Source organism: Otolemur garnettii, unplaced genomic scaffold, assembly GCF_000181295.1.
Source record: "Otolemur garnettii isolate 467f Iridium unplaced genomic scaffold, OtoGar3 scaffold00222, whole genome shotgun sequence".
Lineage (NCBI taxonomy): Eukaryota > Metazoa > Chordata > Mammalia > Primates > Galagidae > Otolemur > Otolemur garnettii.
In genome coordinates, this window is record NW_003852617.1 from 764,883 (window position 1) to 788,907 (window position 24,025).

The following is a 24,025-nucleotide window of genomic DNA, read 5'->3' on the forward strand; positions in this document are numbered from 1 at the left end:
TTTTTTTTTTTACAAAGATTTGCGTTATTTAAGCAATCGGAAAGAAATTATAAAGCTTTGTTCGTGATAACAAAAATTCCATTGGTAAAAATTTTTTAATTAATTTACATAAGGTGCAAAAATTAGAAAATTAGAGCTCCTAAAGCAAGAAGTGGAAAAATCATTCCCATCTGAGGAGATAAAACCATTCTCTCATCATCACTGACATTTACAACAACCCTCAAAGTGTCCCTGCACATTTTCCATTGAACAAAAATCTGAAATCTATTTGAACTGTGGCAGAAGTATTAATACCACCATCTGCTGAGAGAAATGGAAACTGAGGAGATTGCTAATATCTTATAAATAATGGAAGGTTAGTGCGTAAATGACCTGTCAGTCAACCGTGAACATGACGAAGAGGCCTCAGAAACACTTCTAAAATGGTCAATCCAGGAGTTGGGTCGTGGATGCCCAGAGTCACACTTCAAAGTGCCCTTTAGGCTGGTCCAAAATGCAATTCACTGACATGTTTATATTTAAAGGGACTTTTTCTCTTTCGGGCTGCTCTGCGGAAGATGTGAATTAGGTGAAACCCATCCCTCAAGTGTCAGAGCCTTATCAGCTGACTGGTCTGGCTCCCACCACTGTTCTACTTCCAACTTCCATCAAAATGTGTTTGTCTCATTCTGCGGTACCTTGCTTATTTGGAGCTAATCAGATATATTCACCTGTTCTTCCTATCTTGTATGAAAAATCATACTCAGTTGGGCATTGACCTCTGAGCCTTGATAATGGGTTTACCACCCTGCACCAGAAACATTTGCATACTTTGTGGTGTCATAGTTTGCCCAGAAGAATGCACTGGCAAATCCTCAGGACTTAAGGTCAGAAGTTAAGGGTTTGGGGCCCAATCCTGTCACTATGACTTCTTTTCTTTTCTTTATTTCTTCTTCTTCTTTTTTTTTTTTTTTTTGCAGTTTTTGACCGGGGCCGGGTTGGAACCCATCACCTCCAGCATACGGGGCTGGCACCCTACTCCTTTGAGCCACAGCCGCTGCCCTAACTATGACATTTTTTTTAAAAGCCACTTTGCCTCTTTTAGCCTTGATTTCTTCCTCTGCAAAATCTCTGATGTTAGCTGAAGTTAACACTTGGATATGGGCTTATGTAGTTTATTTTCTCCATGTATATATTTACATGTATTTATGTACATTTTAAAAATAAAATTCAGAGCATTCTTTATATCTCATTATGTAAGTGCTTTTCGTTTCATTGCTAATTAATATTTCCATGTAATTGAGATTTTTCCAACAGTATCATTTCCAGTAGTGGCTGCATGGTTTATCTTTAGTCTGTTGACGCTTAGATGATTTGTGAGATTTTGTCATCAAAATGCTATGATATATTGTTGGTTAAAACAACCTTGCTGAATTACAGCATTTCGATCTTTTATGTCTTTGCCTATTTGATATGTCAGAAAACCGAGAAAGGTGTGGTAAAACATCCCTCAGCTACCATTTATTTTTGTATTTAGAATTTTTGCCTACTACGTTGATTCAGTGGACTTGGTACCTACTGATCCATGAATGCTCATTTGCAAGTTTCCCTCACAGGACAATACTTGTCCTAATTATTGCTTGGAGCTGGAATTTGACATTTTCTAACAAACTCATAGTTATCATCATTACATGAGATATTACAGGTCCTTAGCATTAAATAAATGTTAAATATTACATCTCATTTGTATGTTATTATGTTATGATTACTATTACATAAGACATAGTGACCATATTGTCTGCCTTAGCCCGATGTATCTTTGTCCAACCTTTTACTTTGAACTCTTCTAATATCTCATTTCAGGTGGCTCAGAGCCCACATAGGGCTGAATTCCGTGTTCTGGTTCTAAGTGAGAATTTTCCTATTTTCATCTGCTTGCATACATTGCCCCGTTTAATACATTTGCATTTACTCTGTCACTTCTTTTCCTTCTCTTTTCTGTGCTTGTCTTTTGTTCTGTAGTCCATACTTCTTTTGCTCTTATTTTCTCCATTATGTTTGAAGGTACACATACAGCTTTTCATGCTTAGAGAAACCACCAGTGAAATAACCAAGTGTATTTTTGTACGCAGTGGTTCACAACCTCGTTTTCACCACAACCACTTGGTGGATAACGTCACGTTCACTGTTCACCCCTCTCACTGTGGGCTGCTGTGCTACCAGAAAGACCTCTGGTTTAGGCACAATTCCCACTTACACCACCCCCGGTTTTGCCAGTTTCGCTTGCACCCGTCACAGTCCACCACGGCTGCGAGACTCCACTGTGGAAACCTAATTTTTCTTGTTTGGAATAAAAGTTAAGGTTTGAAATTCTCACATCAGAATAAGGAATCAGCATATTCCAATCTAATCTCCGAAATCCACAGCTACGTACTCTCTTTGACAACGCAGGACAGTGTTCTTCTAGAATATGCTTTAATTGTCATTTTTGTCCCTCTGTTTTGCCCCCCTGTGTGCTGGCTCTCCCGAGTCCGTGTCTGTGTGCCGTCTGCTTTTCTGTCACTGCGTAGTGGGCTTCAGGGGAGACTCCCGTGTCATCTGGATCGTTTCCGTACTATCAGCTGTGCCCAAACATGGATGGAATTCTGCTTGTTTCTCTTTTTTCCACCACAGAATCCTTTCCTATCTTAATCACCATCTCCCTCTTTTCATATCACTCTTTAAACTTTTTAATTTTAACCTATTTGTCCCTGTTAGGTATCTGCTCCTATTTTATACACCTGATTTCCTGAAAAAGCCTTCATCTGATGGAGATGATTTTCAGAAGTGTGCTGTTCTTCTAATTCGTCAATATATACTTGTCAGTCTCTTGTGCTGTATTATTTTTTCAGAGGTCCCAGGCATGCATTTTTAAGCGATGCTTCCTTAAAACAAGACAGGGTGGGTTTTCCTGATTTAGTTTTATTTCTTGATATTGGTACAGATTTCACTGATGTTTTGGCTGTAACATTCCAGTTATTTTGGATTTTAATATTGGGTGTGCTTGTCTTTTTGTCCTCTTATGTATTTTATCTAACAGGCTGGAGAGATTTCTATATCCGGTAATCAGCATGAAATCCTTGCTACCAAAGTCAAGGGCATGAATTCTAGGCAATGTGGCAGAGTGAAAGAGACTAGCTTCTGGGACCTACATCTTTTATCAGCATCACTAAAGGCAAAATTACTCATAGGTTTGGTACTATTTCAAGCCGGAGCATAACCTGATTTTATAAAATGATAGTCACCACTATGTTTGCCAAGAAAAATATTGAATTTTAATAACTGATGCCTTTTCCATTCTCATAAGACTTAAATAAAAAGAACACATAGTACTTTTTCCTTTTTAAAAATATGCCAACAATTGGTTGTTTTCTTGTCTATATTTTCCTTTTTCATATTAATTCTTTTAACTTCCAATCTCCTTGAGACCTAATATGTTTTTAATATTTATTATTCTTTATTTTAACCTGAAAGAAATTGCTCAGAAAATGGGACACCCACAGTTCTCCCTAGCTCGGCTGTACTTCTCCTCACCCCAGTGTTTACGATACCTATGGCTTCATTTGCACACTGCTCATGAACAACCCAGGTTTGAGACTCAGAGTAATAGGCTGTTCAGTTTTCTAGATATCAGAGCCCTTGTGATAGCTTTTTTGATGTACAATACTAAAAAAAAAAAAATCAGATAATCCCGACTTGGTGAAAAGTGCATCTATACATCTATAATACATTTTAAAAGGCAATAAAAATGCACTAAAAGTATCAACAGTGGTTATAAATCTGGAAGGCAAGTTTAGGGATAATTACTACGTTTTTCTTTTCGTCTTTCTTTGTTTTCCAAATGTCCTATAATTAGTAAGTATTACTTGTAGAAATTTTTTTTTTTTGAGACAGTCTTATTATGTTGCCCTTGGTAGAGGGTCCTGGCATCACAGCTCACAGCAACTTCTATCTCTTGGGCTTAACCATTCTCTTGCCTCAGCCTCCCAAGTAGCTTGGACTACAGGTGCCCACCAGAATGCCTGGTTATTTTACTGATTTATTTATTTTGTAGTTGTCATTGTTGTTTAGCAGGCCCGGGTAGGTTCGAACCCGCCAGCCCCATTGTGGGCTGGCGCCCTAACCAGTGAGCTACGGGAGCCGAGCCATTACTTGCAGAATAAAACACCTCCACTCTTTTCTAACTGAACAAAGCTTTGATGATAAGGAAATCAAATGAATGCATTAGTACTAACTAACATTTGTTTTCTTGGGGAGGATGAGAGTGTTGCAGAAATAAAGTTTTAGAATAAGTGGTCATTTTTTATTCAGTTACCCAAAAATAAATAAATAAATAAATTCACAATAGGCATATGTAAAGAAAAATTTGCTATATACACTAATACTGTGTTTTCCAGACTTGGGTATTTAATGGATCAGAAAACTGCAGTAGAAATATTTGAGTCTGAAATAAAGTTGTCCATTTTGTACTTTTCTGAATAAGTATGTAGTAAAGAAAGTTCCACAACCACTGTCATATACATCATCATCATTTTATAAAACATAAAATACTCTTCCTCAAATGATTGGAAAGGATCCATAGATCCATAAAGGACTATCCTTTAAAGGGAATGATTTTGACTTTGCAAGATCTCTCCCTATTGCTCTTTTATTTTGCTGCCAATTGGTAAAAACTTGATTAAAGGTGGGCCCTGGCTGGTGTTTGAGATCCCCCTATATGAGACTCCGTTTTCCCAGTACCTGGGCAGAGTGACATTCCACCAGCTCCACAGAGACAGGGTAACTGTTGGAATAGGGGCAGGTGTTTGACAAGAAAAGGTGAACTCAGATGGTGTCATTTTCAGGGAGAAGCCCTGTTACACCCGATGCTTTTTAGATTAATCACAGGTTCTACTGATAAAAATACAACATACATATTTAAATCCACCTCTAATAGATAATAGATTGTGGGGGTTTAAAAGACATTTACTAGGTTGTGACAGACAGCTAGCTGGAATCCAACTCTCCTCACCCTCTGCCACTATCATCCTTGTTTAGGGGTCAGTGCCATCTTCTTCAAACTCAGTCCCTGCCTCTGTCCTCATCACTGAAAGGACACTCTCAACATGGCAGCTGGAGTGATGCTATTAAACCTCCATTGAGGCTGGGCGCAGTGGCTCATACCTGTAATTCTAGCACTCTGGGAAGCCGAGGCAGAAAGATCCTTTGAGCTCAGGAGTTCCAGATCAGCCTGAGCAAGAGAGAGACCCTGTCTCCTATTAAAAATAGAAAAAATTATCTGGATGTCATGGTGAGCACCTGTAGTCTCAGCTACTTGGGAGCCTGAGGCAGGGGAGGATCACCTGAGCACAGGAGTTGAGGTTGCTATGAGCTGCATTGTTTCCATGTTCCTCTAGCCTGGGCAACAGAGTGAGACTCTGTCTCAAAAAACAAAACAAAACCCACCTATATTGGGTCATTCTATTTCTCTACCCCAAATCCATGAATGACTTCTCATTTCAGAATAAAAGCCTAAGTCTTTAGATCATCCTACTTAAGCCAGATGGGACCCACACCATCCACGTACACATGCTTACATGTTGTTTTTAAAAAACAGGATGTTCCCTGCAGCTATAAATATTCTTTGTTTTTCACATTATAAATAAAATCCCTACCCATTATATAAAATATATAGAATGTCGAAAATGTAAGCCTTAGTAGCATTTTTATATATTTGCTTCCAGTTAAAAACTCTTTTCTTATACATATATTATCATATGAAATCAGGATACATCACTATATTCTACTCTTTTCACTTAATATTTTTCCATGTCATTAAATAGTCTTAAAAAACATGACATTAAATAAATGCACGCCATTGAATTATCTGGCTTGGCCAGACAAATCTACAGAATCATTTCCCCATCATTGGCAGTTAGGTTGTTCCTGATTCTAAATATAGTATTTAATTATCCTTGCTAATGGATATGAGTAGAAAATAAACAACCCAAAACTTCTAGAGTAAGGCAGTGTTGGTACCAGCATAGGGGCCTTGTGGCCGATCTGTGATTATGGATATGTCATTGGCACTTGCTGTGAAGACTGCAGGGGTCAGGGAAGGGGCTGAGGAGGGACCTTGTGCAGGCTTTTCCACTACTGAGGAACTTTGGTCAAGCCATTATGGCTTCCATTGAAACATGAGTAACATTAGGAGTTGAATTAAACTGCATTAGAATTCCAGTGTTCCCAATTTCTATTTTGCTGACAACCTGTCTCAAGCCAAAAATAATTAGTCATCCATTAGAACACAGATGTTATGAAAGAATCCGTAACCCTTGGGGTCTCATTTGTGCTTTTGTGGCTTTTGTGGTAAATAAATCACTAGGTACTGGGAACTTCTCCAGCTTGGCAGAGCACAAATCAAAAAAAAAAAAATTCCCAATTCTATTTAACTTTCATGGTATAGTGTTTCATTAGAAAAAGAATTAATATGTGTCCAATTTGAATAACTTTCTGGGAAAAAATGTACGAGTTAGCAAATCACTTCTTGGAAAAGTGAACACATAATTTTCAGGGGCAGAAGAAGACTGCATCCTGGTGACAGCGTGCCTATGCCTGGCATTAGAATTTGGCCAGATCCTATTGTTAGGAATATTACGATGTGCAGAAAAACCCCATTTTTCTTTTTTCTTTCTTTTTTTTTTTTTATTTTTGGAGACAGTCTTACTCTTGCCCTCGGTAGAGCGCTGTGATGTCACAGCTCACAGCAACCTCAAACTCTTGGACTCAAGCAATCCTCTTGCCTCAGCCTCCCGAGTAGCTGGGACTACAGGCACCCTCCCCATGCCTGGCTATTTTTTGGTTGTAGTTGTCATTGCTGTTTGGCAGGGCCAGGTTCGAACCTGCCAGCTCTGGTGTATGTGGCTGATGCCCTAGTGGCTGAGCTGCAGGAGCTGAGCCGAAACCCCATTTTTCTGAGGGGACATTCCTGAAATACTCTATCTAGGTGAGAAAGATCCTGCCAAGCAAACTGCATGAGGACACTGCTGTCTCTGTGTGTTTGTGTGTGTGACATGTTCCATGCTTGGTAATTTAGATTGTCAGTCAAGTGACGTTTGAACTTGATAGATGCACGTAGTGAATTCAAGTTCTGTACACATTTACTGTCACGGGCAGAAACTTACGGTTGTGTGGAATGAAATATAGATGTTTCTTACAGTGCTCAGTGAGGTCAATAAGATGAAAAATGGCTACAAGTTTCCGAGACTGGCCTTCCTCTTTGAGTCTTTCGGTGTGATAGTTGTTATTTTATCCCCAGAGTTAAACCTAGTGTGTTGACCTCAATGTGTGCTCAAAGTATTATTCCCTGAAGCCCACAAGCCTATCCTTACTTCTTCGTAATTTTTCTGCCTGTTAACAAGAAGCATGTCCTCTACACTCAGTTTTTGATCTGATAAAATGTATAAAATAACATTTATTGAGGAGCTTCTAAGTGTCACTGTACTAAGCTCTTTACATGAATTCCATCATCATCTATACCCTTTAACAAACCCAAGGAGTCTGATTCCCAAACATGTTCACCTAGACATTTTGCTATTACTTTTAAATCATTTTCACTTTGGGGTTTTGATGTGGTGTTTTGTTTTTAGGGTCAGCAAATGTGGCTTCAGTATACCCAGGCCAAGTGAAAATATGCAGGGCATGATTTCTTGGTTTTTTTAACCCAATGGTCAACATCCCTTCCTGGTTTTCTAGTGTACCGTCATAGGAAGAAAACATCAGCAATAGCTCTAGTTTTTTAGTAAGTATTTATTATGTGGGGAAGTCCCAAAATTTCTATCGGATGAAGAACCCAGAGTCCTCTAGAACATTTCTTTCTTTTATGAATGCCCACATTTTACAGAAAGGAGTAACTCCTCTGCTCTCTGAAAACTACTATGGTAATCTATGAAGCACACTAACGATGAGGTAAAGACAGTATCTATTGTTCATCTTGCAGAGAAATAACAGAAAATAAGGGAATCCATTTAGAAAAAAAGTAAACATTATAACTATAAATTCAATGTTAGTGACAGTGTTGTTGTTTAGAGATGAGTATCCTTTTGAAAACAAATACTCTTTCACTTACATGCAAATGATGCTTTGAGAATCAGATTCAGAAGCTGACTTTGTGTTCAGAACAAATAACTCAAATATGAAATGGAGAGGAGTTGATGCGGGAGAAGAAAAGGGACAGGTGAAACACCACTTATTACACTTCATCAGTTCATGCACGCAGGGTCCACAAAGCTCAAAAGCAGGTGAAGTTTTCTTGCTCAGGAAAGGGAACTTTTGGTCAGCATTAGCAAGACGGGTAAAGAACAGGTTAAAAGAAGAAAACAGGTGCGTGTCCTGAGACTGTGACTCTGTGGTCAGGGCTGCCAGAATCAAACCAGCCAAAAGGTCATAGCCCAAACGAGCACTATTCACCAATGGAAACCCCCCTCCATTTCTAAACCTCTGAGTACGTGCCCTTTAAAATTTGATAGAGATTCACTAACAAAATAGTTAATTGAATTTTCCATGTCTACTTAACTACCTGAAAAATAAAACTGTTTGTGTGACAAACCTTTTTCCACTTGGCAAAAACAGAAACCTCTTAGTTTCTACTGGAAAATTATAAATTATTAGGTTTATTTACTTTCCTATTCATCAAAGTCACTTGCCAACTATCAGAAATTGTCTGATTTCTTTTCTGAATGTATTTATCGTCATTTGTTCTTTATGAGGTTTTTGTTCTCAGTCCTTGTGTTAAACATTGTTATTGTCACGAAATTTAGCTTTTTTAATTCTGTGAAGGCAAAAGTGGAAACCTAATATACACATGTATAAAATTTAAGAAAAATTAAAAAAAATTGTTCAAACAATACGTGTTAGCAAGTGTGTCTCTGCTAGTGAGAAAAGGGGCCTTTTAGATGTTTGTTGAGCACTTTTACTGATTTCCTGTGGTTCTCATGGCATCACTGGAGGCAGTGGAATTATCTCCACATTATAGATGAAAAACAGAAGCCAAAAATAAATTCTATTCATTATGATGAAAATTCTTTCAGTTTTTCATAGATACTTATAAAATACAATTGTGCATATTTTAAAGAGAAAGGGGAACCAAAAAAATTGCCTACCTCCATATATGGCTGGGGACAGGGGACAGGCAGGAGGAGGTGAGGAAGGGAGTATGAAGGGGCATGAGGAAACTCTTAGGGGTGATGGATATGTTCATTACCTTGATTGCGGTAATGCTATCATGGATATATACTTATGTCAAGACTTGTCACATAGTACATTTTAAGTATGCATTTATTGCGTGTCAGTATACTTCAATAAGACTGTTAAAAATTATCATCAACTATACATTTCTTATAGAAATGTAAAGATAAAATTTGGGGCAATTATTGTGTGTGTATATTGTTTTTGGACATAGGCTCTGGATTGAAAAAATAGGTCATATGCTAACTCTCATCTAGCTAAATGACTGTGGCCGGCTGTGCGACCTTCCCAAGCCTCAGTTCCCCCAGACGCAAAATGAGGGAAATAAAAGTAAGTACCTGCCAGGGATGTGAGGAGGAAATGAGGAAATGGGAGCCGCTGGCGCCATCAGGCTGAGGGCCACACGTGCCTCTGCAGGAACACATATGGACGCACGGGACGCACGGACACAGATCTGTTTAGTCTGAACAAATAACGTGGCCCAGTCTGTGTAGAGTATGGGACAGCGTGAAACCAAAAGATGCAATGAATCCATCCAGGAAAAATGAAGCTTTGGTTGTCGCTGCTATACCCTTACTTTTTGACAACAATAGGCGGCATTACCATTACCCCTTTCTGCAGCTAAGAACATCCAAGCACGGGGAGGGTAAGGTCAGCCAGACATGAGTGGCCGATTTGGAAACAGAACCTAGACACTGTCTTCAAGTCTAATGCTCTTCGGAAAAACCATAAGAGAAAAACTGAAGGTAAATCTTGGGAGTAATAATTATTGTGTAACTCAGAATTAAACACATAATATACAGTCCTATTCACGTAGTAGAGCAAATATTAAGAAAAAGCATCTTTGGGCATGCACCCCACTGCTGGCTCACACTGCTCTCCTGCTCCAAGGACATTTTCGTTGCTCTTGCCATCTTGACTGCCCACAGGGAGGGCCAAGTTGCCCACCAAACCCCCGATCTAAGCTCCTTATGTGTCCACTGCTTTCCCACCCGTCTCCACAGACGTGGTACTGTCCACCCGTTACACCTGCTACACCTTTGTTGATGAAGATCCTGCCCATCTGCGTACAGCCAGGGCTGGCACACCTTCCTCCATGCCATTCATTCATTCCTTTGTTCTTTCTTTATATCTTTGTTCAACAAATTTATACTAAACAACACTTCTTGCCAAGAACTGATCTGGGTGCTGAGAAAGCCCCACATCAAACACACCCTCTCTCCTCTATCTTTTCCGTCTTTGAACATTTCTCTCAGCCCCTATCTCTTAGCTACCCTGCTGCTCTTGACAGCTATGGCAGGGTCATAGTTCAGGACTTGAGACAAAGGAGAACGGACTTCTTCAAAATGGACTGAAGGGAAAGGGCTGCACGTGACAGAGGCAAACTCACATACGCTAGTCAAACTTGAGGAAGGTTGAATTAGTTTCAAAGATTCTTTTTTTTTTTTTTCTTTTTTTTTGCAGTTTTTGGCTGGGGCTAGGTTTGAACCCACCACCTCTGGCATATGGGGCCGGTGCCCTACTCCTTTGAGCCACAGGCGCTGCCCCAGTTTAAAAGATTCTTGAAGAAACTTTTGCTTCACAGGGAGATGTGAAAGACAATCGAGTACCACGAAGGCCAAATTTATTTTTTGTTAGAGTGCTCCAAACAAGAGATTTAGCAAAAAGACCAAATAGTACAGAGGAAAAAGGGAAAAGGAAATAGGGTAGAGGAAAAATAATTACAGAAACCAGTACGGTGGAAAACCTATGGACATGTTTACTTTTTAAAAGTGCCTTTTTCATAAATGCTATAGATTTTGTAAACAGGCAAAAAAATCTATGTCAAAAAAATGTTTTTATATTTATATATTGAGAGAGTCTCACTCTGTCCCCCTGGCTGAGTGCCCTGTTGTCATAGCTCACAGCAACATCAAACTCCTTGGCTTAAGAGATCCTCTTGCCTCCGTTTTTCTATTTGTAGTAAAGATGGGGTCTCACTCTTGCTCAGGCCAGTATGTACATATTTCTGACATCCCTTTCCCCTCTGCTCAACCACCACGGATAGGAGGTTCCCCTTGAGTTTACAACTGGCCAAATCTGATGTTTAAAATACACTTGTTTCTGAAGAAAAGCTGTGGTCTGAGGGAAGATAGGATGTACAGGAAGCTGCTGTTACACTCAGTCTGCGCCACAATTGTCTTACAACTGCGGTAGCTTTTCAGACTTACTTTATCTAACTGAACTAGGCTAGAGATGGTGTAAATAGTGATTAAAGTAATGAAAAGCTCAAGCTTTGAGTTTTGCCATATTCGATGCCAAACTTCTAAAATAATTTTTAAAGTTAACAAAAACCTAAGAAACCTAATAGCCTGAAATCTTACCAATGTCATGGCAATGAGACCATAAATCAACAGAATGCCCTTCCAAATAAGTTCTGTTGGTTATCTGTTGTATACATATTACAGGAGAAGCTCCAGAGTGGACCACCTCCCTACACTGACCACTTCCAGTTGACCTAATTTTCATGGACTGGGCATGAGCCACAGGTATGAAGGATTTTTTCTAAGATGTTTGTGCATCCAGTGTAATAAACAGATAAGGTGGGACACCCTGTGCACAGTACAGAATAGTGGTGAAAGCAAAGGAAGAAACAGTATTTCGGAAAAGCAGCGTGTAAGTGTAGTTTCTCTCTCGGTGTTCTATTCTCACCTCCTCCGTAAAGTTTAACAGGAAGTCACAACTCTCAGTTGCATAACTCGTGTTTTCCATTCTCTGAATATTTTTCAGCTGAGCATTTATTAGAAATATGAAGTTACATCAAGTGAGAACACCATCATGACACACCTTATCACGTATGACATCATTTTTGTCTGTAATCAAAACACTAGAGCTCTCCTGCCAAAATATTTCACTTGCCCTAAGGCCAATGCAGTGATCATGACTCTTACAGGCCCCTGAGATCAGAGGTTTCCTCTGGAGTGGGGTGACAGCAAGTATGAAAATAGAAGAGGGTGGAGCTCTGCTTCTAATCCAGGTTAGCAGTCATGTAATGCTCTGTTGGGGTAGTGCGAAGGTATGGTCCCCCCCTTACGGACAAAACTTCATATGCTTTTATTTCTATGTGTTGTCATCTTTGCTATTGTCATTTTTACAGAACTGGTGTACTCACCTACATTAGTTTATATGATTAAAAAGGTAAGATTGTTAGCTCCCCCCACTATATTCTGTATTATGATTTTTTATAGGAAACATGGAAGTGCATTACATTTATAAAAAGAATTTTTAAATTATAGTCACTTTTCACTTCTGCAAATACTTATGGAGCATCTACTGTGTGACAGACACCATGCTAGGTTTTGGGGATCCAGAGTTGAAAGAGATATATTTCTACTTCCAGGTAAATTTATTGACAATCGGTTCACCAAGAGCCCATTTGTCAAAACGATTCCTGAGATTAAAGAGCACGGTAAGGTGCCTTAATGCAACTTGGTACTCAAAATCTCACAAGCTATTGGAAAACGCAGACATGTAAATAGTCAGGTCTCCTATATTAGCATGCATACTGATTATACTTTCTTCTTACTACTTTGTTAGTAGTTACATTTATTCAAAGCTCAGAGAAGAAAATAGTTACTCTTCGGAGGTTGAAAAAGTGAATGAAAAAGTGTGATTGAATGTGGGATCTGATGGAGGAGTCAGATTTAATCTATGTTGCCTTTGAGTTTTCCTTCCTGGCTTCAGGCAGGGTGACAGAAAGAGTATTTTTTAAAGGCCGGTTGGAACTCCAGACTTCATTCCAAACAAAGCACAAGGAGGGTCTTCCTTTTACTTAGGGGCTTTCAGCCTGTGCTCCTAAGAATTCTGTAAAGTAGGTGCACAACAGCCTCCTCACCCACAGACCTCACTGAAGCAGGAAGGACAACTCCATCCTCACTGCTCCCGGCCTGCAGGTGAAGCCATTCCCCAGCTATGCATATAAAGGCCTGAAGCTGGAGGGGTTCTCAAGTTACTGCACTTCAGCATCCTCTGGAGTGGTTGCTGTACTACACTGGGATCTCCCTTCTTCTAATTAGTACCCTCTTAGTTGGTGGACATGTCTCACCTCCATTGCCAGGTTCATAGACAACACTAGACCAGGTGTTTGAGAAACTGAGTATGTCTCAGCTGAGAAGGCTGGGCCAGGCCTGCAGACAGACAGGAGATTAAAGAGAACCATGTGGTGCCTTAATGCAACTTATAGTAAAGCAACCTAGGCAGTCTTGTGCTGGGCACACAGCTTCATAAGATGGGTATTGGTAGATTCCAGCACCCACTTGTCCCTCTTCCCTGTTCGTTTGAGGGGGACAGCCTGTCAACCATGCTTCAGTGCCTTGAAGAACACTACTGCTTTGAAAACATCTGCGTTGATCTTGATGTTATCTTACAAGAGTCTCCAAAAGCTTCTGAGCCATTTCAATAGTGTCTCCTTAGGTCCTTATTCACCTGTGCAGTTGGACAGAATGCTATTCCCACTGGAGCAAAAATTACAATAGCTTACAGCTTCCTGTTTCCAACGAGGGGCTTGGGCCATATTAAGTGTCTTTGTATCTGGGCTGGTAAGTGGCCTCAGTCCTCAGAAATACTGACTTCGACCAATGCATAGACAATGAAGTAATCTTTGATAATTTGTGCATCCTCTTGTATATATTAAGGCAAAATTATATTCATCAATATGTATCAATTTGGGGGGTGTTTAAAAATATACTTTGGGCTTGGTGCCCATAGTACAGAGGCTACAGCACTGGCCGCATACACCAAGGGTGGTGGGTTCAAACCCACCCTGGGCCAGCTAAACAACAATGACAACTGCAACAACAACAACAACAAAAATAGCTGGGCATTGTGGTAGGTGCCAATAGTCCCAGCTACTTGGGAGGCTGAGGTAAGAGAATTGCTTAAGAGTTTGAGATTGTTGTGAGCTGTGATGCCATGGTACTCTAGTAAGACTAGAGGGCCACATAGTAAGACTCTGTCTCAAATAAAATAAATAAATAAAATATACTTTGATTTTAAATATAAGAGAACCTCCATAGTTGACCATCTCCCTACATTGACCACCTCCTTAAATTGACCTAATTTTCACAGACTGGCATGCTCCCCATGTATGTATCAGTACAGTAGGCCTGGTTCCTTATGCTGACCACCTCCATATGTTGGCTAGTTTCTTACAGACCCATGGGTGGCCAACTTACAGAGATTCAACTATACTATGTCCTGTGTTGACAATTTAAGCAGAGTAACTTGAAAAAGATCAGATCAGATTGCACCTATTACATAGCACTACTTAATTCTCACAGGAGTAAGGTATAAGTCAAGAGCGTTTGGTTGAAACGAGCCTTATGATCATGGAAAAAACTCTGAATGCTGTGGGATTGTCAGAAAAACTGCTTTTGCCTGCAATGTACTCTACTCACAGCATGAAATGCTTTGGTAAAGGCCGTGACTGACAGAGTCAGTGGTACCCTTTCAATGTTTTCATTCCCAATGAAGCATGTACCCTCTGTCCCCTTGGTGCTGCCAAGAAGGAAATGGTTTGATAATGCAGTGCGCTTTTAGACTTATGACAAGGTACCACCTTCTCTACAGAATCACTACATGACCTGCTGTATTCCAAACACTCTCATGGCCCTCAGCTGGTCTTGCTGCTATGCAATTACTTTGCAAGCTAAAGTTTAGATAAAGAAGAATAAGCTTAGTTATAAAAATAAAACAGCCTGAGGAAAGTTCAGAAATGTTATTTCAGATCAGAAAGAAAAAACATTAGCCTAGAAAATAATCTTCTAATAAAATCAGTGTAGGTTTACAATAAATTAGAAGGAATAACCTTATAGACTTAGGAAAGTTTTTTTTTTTTTTGAAGTATATTGCATAAAATTTAGACAAAGGCGGCATATATTGGGTATGGTACACACATATGAACTTTTTGGTTAAAGTAGGACCCCACTGAAGCCCACTTGAAGCCTCAGCCCCAGCGTAGTAACTTCCAATTGTTTGCTTAGTTGCTGTCCTCTTTTATAGACTGCACACATCAAGTTCAGGAGACACCACTGTCTTGCCTGTTGTATGCCAACATCAGAAGAGCTCCTGACAGGGACCCTCCCCAATACACACTTGTTAAGGGAATGAATGACTGAAAGTAAATTTACTCTGACAGACTTCGCAGACATGACAAGAGGCTTGAAGTGGATAGTAGACAGAAGTTGTTATGAATCTATCACTTCCACTAAAAAAGCAACTCAAACCTCCCTCCTTTTGCAGTGGTCAAGAATGATGTCCTGTATCATCTGTGAAATCTACATGTGATGGTTTAGCCTTACGTTGGGCAATGGGCCTCAATCTTGGCTCATAATCACCTAAGGAGCTTTAAAAATAATCCACTTGTAACAGAATCTCTGCAGGAGGGCTGATTTTCAAATGTGTCTTTAGGGATTCTAAAAAGGGGACAATGTTGAGAACACTGATTGAGTGGCATTCTTTCTTAAACTTGTCTGATCATAAGAATTGCGTGAATTGCTCAGCCTACAACCTACAGTTAGTGGCATCAAGGTTGTCTGATCATACGAATTGTGTGAGTGGCTCAATCTACAACCTACAGCTAGTGGCATCAAGGCTTTTTACTATTTACCAGTTTGGAAGATGGAAAGTAGCCTCTAATTTCAGCAGAGAAGCACTACTTTCTACTCTTTTTTTTTTTTTTTTTTTTTTTTTTAGAGACAGTCTCACTTTGTCACCCTTGGTAGAGTGCCCTGGTGTCACAGCTCACAGCAACCTCCAGCTCATGGGCTTAGGTGATTGTCTTGCCTCAGCCTCCCCAGTAGCTGGGACTATAAACTCCTGCCACAATGCCCAGCTATTTTTGTTGCAGTTTGGCCGGGGTGGGATTTGAACCTGCTGCCCTCCGTATATGGGGCTGGCGCCCTACTCACTGAGCCACAGGTGCTGCCCACTTTCTATTCTTTAAGGCTGTCTTGACTTCAAATTTCACTTTCTAAAGAGTTGTCATTGTTGCTAATTTAATGTCCACACTAATGTAATTTATTGCAGGATTATTTTCCAGGCTATCCTTGGGCATTTCTTCTTATCCTAAAATAATACTTCCACAACTTTCATTAGACTTTATCTTTATTACCGTAAGTTGATTCTCATCTACCTAAAGTAATTGTGGTGTGTGATTAAGTGTCAAGATGAGTTGTTTGGACACTAAGTGCTGGGGGAGTGCTGAAGAGGGAAAAAAATCGACATGGGTTTTGATGCCATGCAGAGCAGGAGGTGTGCTGGGACTTGGTGGATGGAGGGAGGAGAGGGGACCTGCAGCCTGGGCAGAGGGCATGGCAACAAATGAGCACCGAGAGTCTACTCTGGGAATACAAAATACCCACATCCTGAACCCACCCTTGCTCTTTTTTTCTTCTGATGCTCCTGCCTGGGATGCCTCTCTGCATTGCAAACTCCCTGAATCCTACCTCTCCCAGCCACATTCCTAAACCCCTGCTTGGTCAGAACTGGAAGGGGGGCTGCAGATCTACATTTTTAACAAGTTCCCGAAGTGATTTTTATGATAGGCACTAAATATGGGGGATGACTCTATCTACACAATTCAAGAGGGAGATAGATGGGACAGAATATCTTCCAAAGAGAATCAAATGCAACAAACCAGCACTTCTGTCGAGTAAAGCAAATATACCATGTTTCATTTATCCAGCTGGCAAAGATTAAAACACTTTATACCACTCCATGTTGATGATGGAATGAGCTTTTTACGCATTGCTGCTGGGAATGTGAATTGGTACATTACTAGAGGACAATTTGGCAATTCTTATCAAGAACCCTAACATTTTTCATCCCTTTGACATAATAATTTCACTTTTAGAAATTTATCCTAAGGCTGTGGTCTCAGCCTTGGCAATTTATCAGAATTACTTGTGAAGCTTTTATGAACTTCAGATTTCTAGGCCTATTCCCTGGAGGTTCTGGGAGCCAGGTCTAGAAATCTGGTGTTTGAAAATGCTCATATAATTTAGTCTTATTTTTTAAAAGTTAAAGTAGTAAAAAAAATTAAAAATTGGGGCGAGCTCCATCTTCTACTTCCTTCCCCCACTCCACGTGGGCAATCATATGAGACATACTGTTCTGGGTCTTTTTCACGCAATGACATATATTATGGCCGCCCATTCATGTCAGTAGCTTCCAACCTATCTAATATTTTTAAAGCTCTATAGCATGCATGGAAATACTGCAATTTATTTAACCATTGCGGGCATTTAAGGATACAAATTTTAGATAATTTTCACATTTTAAAATTCTGAATAAGACAATGATCATTCTTTTATGGATACCCTTCTTTTTACCTACATGAGAATTTCTGTAGGATAAACATCTAAAAATGGAATTGCTTTGTCACATTAAACTTGGATATTGACAAATCGCTCTCCAAGATAGTTTCACCAAATGTAGCAGACATACCTAACAGTCTACCAAAAGTCCCGCTTCCTCTCTGATAGGAGGCAGTTAAGTTTTGGCCAGTGGGAGGTGGCAGTCCAGCAGGACATTACATTTCCTGGTGTCCCTTGCATGGTGCTGGAGGCACTTGATCTTGCTAATGGGAAGCAGAGATAATGTATTTCTAGGCCAAAAATAAGATGTGGCTGTGACTTTGTGCTCTTTCTCTTTTCCTACCTTCTATCTCTCTGCAGAAGCATCCAGGGACCTTAAGAATGGCTGAGGCACATGACAGAAAACACTTGGATTCCTACATCTCCATAAGAAAGAAAGCCACCCACCCATTTAACTACTGGAATAACCAGCATTAGATCCTGTTTGATTGCTATGTACAGTAGCTAGTGTTATCCTCATTAATGTATATCAGTTTAGACTCATGTCAGCTGTTGGTGTCTGTATTAAAAATACCATGACAAGCAATTTTGATGCAGATGGTTAAGACCCACTGTCTTGCTGAGGTGGGTGGATCACTTGACCTCATGGGTTCAAGACCAGTTTGAGCAAGAGTGAGAACCCATTTCTACAAAAGAAAATAGAAAAAACTGAGGCAAGAGGATATCTTGAGCCCAAGAGTTGGAAGTTGCTGTGAGCTATGATGACACCATGGCACTCTACCCAGGTAGACAGCTTGAGACTCTGTCTCAAAACAAACAAACAAACAAACAAAAAACCCCACTGTCTTAGCAAAATAATCACAAATACGAAGGAAGTTTTGATAAAACGCATGTGTGCTCCACCTGTTTATACTGGTGAAAAATGGAAAAAAAATAATGTCCAATTAATAGGTGAATAAAAATATGCTGAAAAAGAATATTTCATGGCATAGAAAGATATTGACTATTAATGAATGTATTAAGCTTATGAGGGTTATAAAACTGTACTTAATTTTATAACATCAGCCTTGTGAAATAATTTATGAAGATGACACCATTAGCAATAATATAAATAAATAATTCAAATAAATGAATGGGACCTGATCAAGTTAAAAATTTGCCCGATCAATGAAGCAAATAGAAAATTGTCAGAAAGGGAGAAAATATTTACATGCTATGAATCTGACAAAGGGATAATAAACCAGAATTTACAAAGAACTCAAGCAAATTAATAAGAAAATATCAAATAACACCATTAATCATTGGGCAAGAGACATGAACAGGATTTTTTCCCAAAAGGACAAATGAATGGCCAGCAAACAAATGAAAAAATACCCATCATCCCTGAACATCAGAGAAATGCAAATAAAAATCACTTTGAGATATCACCTAACTCCAATGAGAATAGCCCATATCACAAGATCCCAAAGCTACAGATGTTGGGGTGGGTGTGGAGAGACCCCCATAAGCTCTGCTGGTACCACTGCAAACTAATATAGCCTTTTTTTTTTTTTTTTTGAGACAGAGTCTCACTATGTCACTCTGGGTAGAGTTCCATTGTGTCACAGCTCACAGCAACCTCAAACTCTTGGGCTCAAGTGATTCTCTTGCCCAGCCTCCCAAGGAGCTGGGACTACAGGCACCTGCCACAATGCTTGGCTATTTTTGTTGTTGTTGTTGCAGTTGTCATTGTTGTGTTTTTAGCTGGCCCAGGCTGGGTTTGAACCCTCCAGCCTCCGTGTATGTGGCTGGCACCCTACCCACTGAGCTATGGGCACCACCCTGATATAGCCCTTTTGGAAAGAAGTATGAAGAATACCGAAGGGCTAAGCTCTAATGGAAGGTGTACTAGACCAGAAGAAGAAAAAATAATTTCTGTCCAGAAGAAAAAAAATAATTTTGTCATAAGGGCATTTCATTTGAATATTCATAGCAGCTCAATTCACAATTACAAAGATGTGGAAACAGCCCAAGTTCCCATCAACAAATGTATGGATTAATAAACTGTGGTATATGCATACCATGGAATAGCATTCAGCCATAAAAAATGATGGAGACTGCACCTTTTGTATTTTCTTTTTTGTATTTTCCCGAATGGGTTTGGAGAACAGTCTCTTAAATAAAGTATCTCAAAATGGAAAATCAAACATCCCATGTACTCAATACTATGTTGAAACTAGTAGATAAACAACTAGAGGCCCGCATGAGAGAAAAACTCAGTTAAATTCAAGAAGCAGGGAGGGGGCTTGGTAAGTACCGAAAGGGTACAATGTAGAGGTGTATGGCACACTACCTGGGTGAAGGACTCTACTGCAACTCAGACTTTATCTTACAAACACAAACAATGTAACCTAATTATATGTATACTAATAGTAATTTGAAATTAAAAAATATATATTAATTTTTAAATAAGTTAATATTGGTACAAATATAATGTTTACATGTTCACAGTGGTTATCAGTTAAAGATAGAATTACAGATTTTTTTGCTTATCTGCATTTTCTAAACATAGAAAACATACACACACACATACATACATACATATATTAGACATATTTCACCTTTGTAATAAAAAATTATTTAAAAATCAATAGATATGGTACTAGGCTGCATTAGCAAAAAGACATAGCCCATAGGAATTCAGAGATAACCCCCCTACATGGATCAAGATTCACGTGGTTTGATGTTCAATAACTTACAGGGGGGAGAGAAATCTAATGGGTACTATGAACACCATTTTTGTGACGGGCACACCTATAGCCATGACTCAAGCATTACAAAACTGATCCATGTAACCTAAAACATTTGTATCTCCTTAATATTTTGAAATAAAAAAATAACTTGTAAGAGTTGGCTACCTTTGAGAGAAGACCTGAAACTAAAGTTATTCACATGCTTATCAAAAGACCTTGTATTTTACCAGCAAGTACATGTTTATTAATTCATTAGCAAGGTCAGAGATTAGAACTTCTGTTAATTTAGCTTTTTGTTCAGTTAACAAGAGCTACAGACTTAGAAAGTTAAAAGTCCCCAAAATACAATTTCTGTCTTCTAATGTATGGAGAACTATTTCTTCAAAGCTGAGGCTGTGTTCCTCCATTCAGTGATAGGTTCTTTTCATTCACTAAGTGGACATTGGGGAAATGGTTTGAATTTACAGCAAAAATGACCAAAGAAGGCATTTCCTGATGATCATATTGGTAAGGGTTTGGAAAGGCTACCAGGTCTGTTCATGCAATATTGTTCTCTGCAGATTTTCATAGCAGGAAATAGATTGCAGTGGTTCAGCTGTGGCTTTAAAAACCAAAGGCTTGGACACCCTGAGGTGTCATTCTTTACCCTTTGGTTTGTTGCCTATAGGTGAGAGTGAAGAAGGGGAGAATGAGGTGTTTTAGACACTAACTGACATGTAAAGCATTTACCTATAGCATTTTAAAATGATAATTTAAGATAATACACATGTGTGGTTTTTAATTTCATTGTGCTTATAAAAATAGAATGAAATACAAATTGGAAATAGGAATGCCCATTTCCAGAGGACTGGTTAAATCAGGGTACATCTGTAAGATGTTAAAGACTTACCTAAGAAAGCTGTAAAATATTTCTGGGTGAAATGGAAGACCTGAATAAATGGAGGGATGTTTCCTGCTCCTGGATTGAAAACTTAATAGTGATATCAAGTTTTTTCCAAATTGACCTACAGATTCAATGTAATCCCAATGAAAATCCCAGCAACTTTATTTGTGGAAATTGCCAAGCTAGTATTAATATTTACATGAAAGTTCCCAGGGTCAAGAAAAATCAAGATAATTTTGAATAAGGAGAATAAGGCTTCCAGACTTTCCCTGTCACATATCAAGGTTAAAAAAATTACAGTAATCAGCAATCATGTGGTACAGGGGTAGACAAATAGACTGACATACTAGAGACTCACCTAAATACAGGTCACCTGATTCATAACAAAAACACCCCTGCAATGCCATGAGGAAGGGACTGTCATTCAACAAATGGCTCTGGGTCAATTAGATGTCCACATGGAAAAAGCCTACCCTATCCCTACCTCATACCAGTCATAAAAGTCAACTCCAGTGGATTATAGACTTAAATGTGAAAGGTTAAAACACTAACAGTCCCAGAGAAAAACCTAGAATAATGTCTCTATGATCTAGGCAGTCCACGCAAAGGTTTTTAAAATAGGACACAATGAGCAATAACATTCTAAAAAATAAGAAAATTAAACATCATTAGAATTAAGAACTTGTGTTTATCAAAAGACACCATTAAGAAGAGACTAAAAAGGCAAGGCCTGGTGCAGAAGAATATATTTGCAATTATGTGTATCTGGTAAAGACTCCTTCCAAATACATAAAGAACTACAAACCAATGAAACAATGACAGGAAAAACAATTTTAAAATGGGCAAAATACTTCAATAGACACCAAAAAGAGGACTGCAAGTGGCCAATAGCATAAGTAAGATACCACAGACACACAATGAAATGACTAAAATGAAAAAAGACCAACAATGACATGTGTTGGTGAGGAAGTGGAGCAACCAGACTCTCATACACTTTGTGGCAGCGGGAACTACCATGGAAAGTCCTGAATCCAATCATTGTAAAACCCTTCTACCCAACAATTCTACTTCTGGGAACATGCTCAAGAGAAATGGCTGCTGATGCCTAAAAGACACAAACAAGTATGTTCGAAATAGTTTTATTCATAATACACAAAGACTAAAAATAGTCTAAGTTTCCATCCACAAAAGAATAAATAAATAAATTGTGGTATGTGCAGACAATGGAATATTTAAGCTGTAATTTAAAAAGAAAACAAGAAAAATACAGATAAACACAACAACATGTATCCATCTCATAAGGTAAAGTGAAAAAAAATCTAACCCCAGAAAATTGGACTACAGAATTTCATTCATATGAAGTTCAAACCAGCCAAAAGGAATCTATGGGAATATAAGTAGAAAGAGTTGTTAACCTTGTGAATGGTTAACTGGGAGAGGAATGGGAGAGATTTGAGGATAAAGGAAATGTTCTATATCTTGATCTGGTGGTATTTATATTTTATATACATGGATATAAAAAATTCATTGAGCTATAAAATTAAAACTTGTATTGTTAATGCATAATCTACTTTGCTGTATGTGTTATGTATCAATAAAACATGTTTAGAAATTGACATACTTTGCTCTAAGTGTATTGTCTTAAAATAGGGCACAATATTGGACCTCAGTCTACGTCTTTCAGTTTGACTGTGTAACTTTCTCATGAAAGCAGAGTGGGCAGTGAAAAGATACGGCAGAGGCCCTCTTATGCAAATTCAAAGACTATTTCTATCACTTTGTCACTGTGTTTTGTTTTGTTTTGTTTTTTGGTTGAGGGACTTCAAAATCTTCTGCATTCCTGGAATCCAAAGAGTCAGAACTCCAGGAGACCTGGTGTTGGTCCAGAAAGACCACTTCCCCCTGCCCAGGTGAAGGCTAGTTCTGGGGTGTTGTCTTTGCCTCCCTTTCTCCTCAGTCCTGACTCCTCTCCAGCGCTGGTGCATTTTCTCTCCTTTCCAGACGCTTGGTATCTCCCTCCTGCTGAAAGGTCTCCCTTGCTCTTCTTGCTTCTGGCCCCAACTGGGCTGAGTTTGTGTCACATGTATCATATGTTCTAAACACAGATGCTTGACTTACGAGGGGGTTACATGCCGACAAACTCATTGCAAGTTGAAAATACTGTAAGGGGAAAGTTTAATATACGTGACCTGCTGAACATCACAGCTTAGCCTAGCCTACCTTAAACGCACTCAGAACACTTACATTAACCTACAGTTGGGCAAAATCTCCTAACACAAAGCCCATTTTGTAATAAAGTGTTACTGTCTCATGTAATGCACTGAATACAGTCCATGCAGAGTACAGTTTGGGCTGTTATCCTCGTGAGCATGGCTGGTTGGGAGTTGTGGCTCACCGCCAAGCCCAGCATCAGAGGCAATATCTTACTGAATGTTGCTAGCCCAGGACAAGATCAAGTTCAAAACTTGAAGTATGGTTCCTACAGAATTTGTATTCCTTTTGCACCATCATAAAGTCAAAAAATTGTAAGTCAAACCACTGAAAGTCAGAGAGAGTCTCTGCACTTCTTTGCAAAGCCAATTCCTTCAAAGCCTCCTTAGAGACTGCTGATTTCAGCATGAAAAATTTTATAATCTAAATTACTCTAATGGACTATATCTAAACCGCATTTGCAATAACGACATGACATTTGCTCCATTTAGTTGGGGTAATCGTTGCAAGGAAGCAATATTCCTATTTTCAATGTCAGCTCAACTCTTCATTTATTAAACAAGACACCGAGCCTGTGTTATGTACTGGGCTCTGTGCCAAGC

At 39.1% G+C, this 24,025-nt stretch overlaps 1 protein-coding gene across 1 annotated transcript in view; it reads right to left on the reverse strand.

The window, feature by feature from the left end:
• Positions 1 to 24,025, reverse strand: part of STAT4 (signal transducer and activator of transcription 4) — a 122,896-nt gene that overhangs the window by 61,002 nt on the left and 37,869 nt on the right. Inside the window, 1 exon segment of the mRNA XM_012812754.2 lies at positions 19,013 to 19,031. Within this exon segment, the coding sequence (XP_012668208.1) occupies positions 19,013 to 19,031 (19 nt within the window).